The sequence below is a fragment of the Cucurbita pepo genome, unplaced genomic scaffold (assembly GCF_002806865.2).
Source record: "Cucurbita pepo subsp. pepo cultivar mu-cu-16 unplaced genomic scaffold, ASM280686v2 Cp4.1_scaffold001831, whole genome shotgun sequence".
Lineage (NCBI taxonomy): Eukaryota > Viridiplantae > Streptophyta > Magnoliopsida > Cucurbitales > Cucurbitaceae > Cucurbita > Cucurbita pepo.
The window spans coordinates 1-3,893 of record NW_019647937.1 but is presented as its reverse complement, the minus strand read 5'-3'; the positions used below and the strand labels follow the sequence as shown (position 1 = coordinate 3,893).

The following is a 3,893-nucleotide window of genomic DNA, read 5'->3' as shown; positions in this document are numbered from 1 at the left end:
TCCGGTGTAGAGTTTTTGTCCTTCAGAGCCTTCCGGCTGTTCCTGGGTTTCTTTGTTTTCGGAATTTCAGCAGTGGAAGCCATCGGAGATAGGCGGGAACGGGAGCAGAGCAGAGAGCAGGGGACGGCTTGAGGCGTATTGTAAGAATTCTGAAAAAAAGAGGGTCCCTTTTATAGAGAGGTGAAGCTCAACGGTCGGATATTTTTTTCTTTTCTTTTCAAAATTAAAATCAATTATTCAGATTGAAGACTTGTTTTGAAATCCGATTTGACCGTTGGTTGATGAAAAGGTTATATGATATATATACCAAATTTCCTTTATTTTCCGGAAAAATGAAGGGAGCGTCTTAAGAGGTCTAAGCTCAACGGTCGGATTTTTTTTTTTTTTTTTTTTTTTTTTTCTCATCAAAATTCAGATTGAAGACTTGTTTTGAAATACGATTTGACCGTTGGTTGATGATGGTTATATAATATAATATATATATATACCAAAATTCCTTTATTTTTCGGGAAAAATGAAGGGAGCAAGCATTTCATATTTTATATAATTAATTTTATATAGAATATTTCTATGAATAAAAAATGATTATATATATTTTATATAATTAATTTTACCTTAAAATTTAAATAAATAAATTTTATCTAAAAAAATATAGGTTAAATTATAGAAATTATTATCCGGAAAAAATTCTTATTAAAATATTTCATTTTTACTCTTAAATTTTGAAATTTGTTATAAAAAGAATTATCGAGTGTTTTTTTCTCTTTTTTTACAATTAAAATAAGATGAAAAGTCAATTAATCCGTCGGATCTACTCGAAACGAAGTGCAAAATCATTGTTTAATTGGGGAAAATGAAGTGGGAGAAATTTTTCTCGTTAGCTTATTCATGGGCAATATATTACTCGAGGGATATATCCATGCACCCAAATACGTTAATAAAATAACAACTCAACGTTACACTAACCTTTACCAATCTTGATATAAATCAACTAGTCAAGACATTCGAGATAAGACAAGACAGGATAAGGAACAGACCAAAATTCTAACATCGTAGGAACATGAATTCATGGTTATTAATTAATCTTGCTCCTTGTACATGGATGAGAAATTCTCACCAACATTTATGTTTTTTTTTCCCCGAGTTTTGAGCCATTTCTGAATGCAATCACCTCCTAACACAAACTTCAAATTTATATACTCAGACAAACAATCTCACAACTTAGAAAGAATCTAAAGAAAATTTCGAGTTCCACAAGGTATAGGTGTGTACCATTGATTTGATTTAATGTACATGCGTCGAGTCGGGTCGGGTCGATTGCTGCATTGGCAATCGGCTTCTTTTACACGAAACGGAAGCTGCTGTGCTGCATCTGAAGGAGGATTTCCAAAACTTAAATGCTTGTGTCTGTCACTTTGAGTGTTCTTGGTACTTTCATGCCAAACCCATGTTTTACCTTAGCAATGCTGTTGTTTCAAAGAGTGTTCAAGGTCAAATAAGTTCAGTTTATGAAAGTTTAAGCAAACTAATAGGAGATTTTAATGAGCAGTAGAGCTTACGTCGGGGCGAGTTTTCCCAGGTTATATAACTCTTTTCCGGAATCGTCATCTACGACTCTTCCCGAAATGTCGATTCTATATAATTTATTCGTAGTAGTAGGCAACCCTCTGCTAGAAAGCAACTCTAAATCCCTTTTATGAAGCTCTCTCCCATTGACAAAAACTCCAGTGTTTCCACCAGCACAGTTCCTCGACATTGGATATGTGAACTCGTCGATAAATGGCTGCATGACGAGCAGAGAAAACGTTCGTTCATTAACATATTCGAGCCATTAAACCATAAGAAAGAAGCTAAAAATCAACTGAACTCACAGGAATAATGCCAAGACATGGATGTCCCATTACACCCCAGAATCCAGCTTGATAATCATACCTGGTAACCACAATTAAGATAACTTTTGTTCATCTTAAAATCATTAATCAGCAAAGCTTAACTTTTGAGAAAGAAACATACCAATAATCTCCTGGGAGAATGGGCCCAGCAAGCTTTTCAGCCTTTTTGACTACATGAGCTGGTAGAGGCTGGCCATTAACAGAAACAGTAGGCCTTCCATTATCAGTAATTTCACTTGATCTTGAAAAATCTCTTAAGTTGTTCTTGCTGAGATCCACAAAAAAGGTTTCAGATTCCTCATTGCTTTTGATCTTGCTTTGATTTTCTTCTTCTTCTTCTTTGCTTATTTCCATAGAATCTTGAGAAATATGAATGTTCGAATAATCTTCAAACGAGACGTCCAACTCACTTGGTCCAGTGACATCGTTTATCGCAGTATCCTGATTATTTTCAATTTCCTCTCTGTATTTGCTAGGTTCATCATAAGAAGGGTTGTCAGAATTTGTTAAAGATGGTGCATCTTTTGTAGGCAGGGGATCACAAGTTATAGCTGGGGTCTCTTTTTCCTTGGAAGAAATGAGAGATGAAGTTAGCTCCTGCGTTATAGTTTCACCAAGATTTGAATCTCGACCGTCTGAGGGCTTGTTGTGGTCGGTACCGATCGATTTGTGACTAGAATTATCAGAGCTTTCTAGAGAGCTGGTAGCATTGACAACTCTTTTGGGGGAACCATCGTCAGGAGAAACTTCTTTGGGCTTGACTTCAGCTGGAACGCTAACGACAAGCCTTCTGTTTTCGACTTTTACGATAATGACAACCGAACAAGCACCACACTGTAGTTTCTGCCAATCCATCTCCAACTTGTAAAGTTTTCTGGGAAGTTTTAGTAATTCCAAGCAACTATTGCACACAATGAATGGAGCACCACCAGCGATGGCATCACGAGATTTTCCATTTCTTCGCAAAACTACAGATGTTCTTGGACGAACCGGACTGAAACCATCAATCTCTGAATCAAGCTCACTAAGTTGTCTCGAGTGTGGAAGTGCATCTTGAGATGGAAACCGACCAGCACGCTGTAGATTGGAAGCCGTGAGTCCAACTGTTACAGGATTCTCGTTACAATACGTGCTAGATTTGATTGACTCTTTTGGATTGCTTGCATTGCTTATAGGAGAGTTTGGCGCTCTCAAATCCATGAAGCTTTCTGGATAGTGTTCGTGAGGAAGCCGTGGAGGATAGTTTGTCTTTCTTTTCATTTTCTCCTGAAACCGATCCTCATACAATGGTGTATCTTTCACAACATGCCTTGGAGGATGCAAAAAATCCTCACCATTTCTCTGATGTTGACCCGTTGCTGGAAAGGTTCCATTGCCCCGATCCACGTAATGAGGCTCATAGATGTGCGGCGGGCTTCTTGTCGAAGATTGCATCGGGACATTATAAGTAGCTCGACCATAGTACGGATCGACTGCAGCTCTCTCAACAACTTTTGGTCTATCTCCCACATCACAAGACTTAATAATTTGGTCTTTCAACTCATCCAACCTTCTAAGTAGTTCAGCTCGATTCGGGTCTAAACCATCTAAAGGACGTTCATAGTCCTGATTAGACTCCGGATGACCATAGAGCCGATCCACGTTAGAACTCGAAGNTTTCACAACATGCCTTGGAGGATGCAAAAACTCCTCACCATTTCTCTGATGTTGACCCGTTGCTGGAAAGGTTCCATTGCCCCGATCCACGTAATGAGGCTCATAGATGTGCGGCGGGCTTCTTGTCGAAGATTGCATCGGGACATTATAAGTAGCTCGACCATAGTACGGATCGACTGCAGCTCTCTCAACAACTTTTGGTCTATCTCCCACATCACAAGACTTAATAATTTGGTCTTTCAACTCATCCAACCTTCTAAGTAGTTCAGCTCGATTCGGGTCTAAACCATCTAAAGGACGTTCATAGTCCTGATTAGACTCCGGATGACCATAGAGCCGATCCAC

The 3,893-nt window shown here is 38.5% G+C and overlaps 1 protein-coding gene across 1 annotated transcript; it reads right to left on the bottom strand.

Moving 5' to 3' along the window:
* Positions 1-956: 956 nt before the first annotated feature.
* Positions 957-3,838, bottom strand: LOC111786510 (the record flags this gene model as incomplete). Its single annotated transcript, XM_023666756.1, has 4 exons — positions 957-1,466; positions 1,560-1,783; positions 1,872-1,932; positions 2,014-3,838. Coding segments are annotated over 4 exons (2,183 nt in total), but the record flags the coding sequence as incomplete, so codon positions are not given.
* Between the last annotated feature and the right edge of the window lie 55 nt (positions 3,839-3,893).